The 740-nt window shown below is 49.1% G+C and overlaps 1 protein-coding gene across 1 annotated transcript; it reads left to right on the top strand.

Moving 5' to 3' along the window:
• Window positions 1-300: 300 nt before the first annotated feature.
• Window positions 301-708, top strand: LOC111659195 (ATP-binding cassette sub-family F member 1-like). The gene is made up of 2 exons (XM_023412057.2): window positions 301-452; window positions 539-708. The coding sequence occupies exons 1-2, from the start codon at window positions 330-332 to the stop codon at window positions 641-643; spliced, it is 228 nt and encodes a 75-aa protein (XP_023267825.1). The 5' UTR covers window positions 301-329; the 3' UTR covers window positions 644-708.
• Window positions 709-740: the final 32 nt, after the last annotated feature.

Here is a 740-nt window from a genome sequence, read left to right as displayed (position 1 = left end):
AAACAGCTGATCAGAGTTCAAGTTAAAATCCTTGAAGTGACCTTTAACACTGAATCTCTCGGGGTCAGAAAACTTTTTCTTATCGAGTATTTTTCACTGTCGTGACGTTTTATGAAGCATGTGGAAAACTGATTCATCAGAACAACGATCGGCTGTTTAACTGGTGATTAAAACAACTGTCTTCTCTGGATCTGGTTCTGTTACATCTGACAGGATGAGCAGGATGATGCTGCGTGGGTTCTGTTCTGGTTCTCAGCGGGTTCTCGTGGGTTCTCAGTGGGTTCTGTTCTGGTTCTCAGCGGGTTCTGTGTGGGTGTGTATCGTTGCAGATGGAGTACGAGCGACAGGTGGCCAGTGTTCGTGCTCAGAACGCCTTGGAGGGAGACTTCTCCATCTCCCAGGCGGAGATGTCGTCCAGACAGGCGATGCTGGAGAACGCCTCCGACATCAAGGTCAGATACTGACGCCGTCGTCTCTGACTCAGTGATTGAACATCTGTGAACGTGTTGCGTTACACAATCTGCTGTGTGTGCTTCAGCTGGAGAGGTTCAGCATCTCTGCTCACGGCAAGGAGCTGTTCGTCAACGCCGACCTGCTGATTGTGGCCGGGAGAAGATACGGTTTGGTCGGACCCAACGGGTGAACACCTTTTTGTTTTCCTCTTTAAGATTTGTGAAGACTGAGTCGCCACTGACCCTCCCATTCATTCTCACTGGATCTAGTTGCCTTCGGTTTTTTAT

The sequence above is a fragment of the Seriola lalandi genome, unplaced genomic scaffold, assembly GCF_002814215.2.
Source record: "Seriola lalandi dorsalis isolate HSWRI2012SDOR001 ecotype SW California unplaced genomic scaffold, Sedor1 jcf7180001981987, whole genome shotgun sequence".
Classification (NCBI taxonomy): Eukaryota; Metazoa; Chordata; class Actinopteri; order Carangiformes; family Carangidae; genus Seriola; species Seriola lalandi.
Note: the sequence above shows the minus strand (reverse complement) of the source record. Positions and strands in the feature narration are given on the sequence as shown.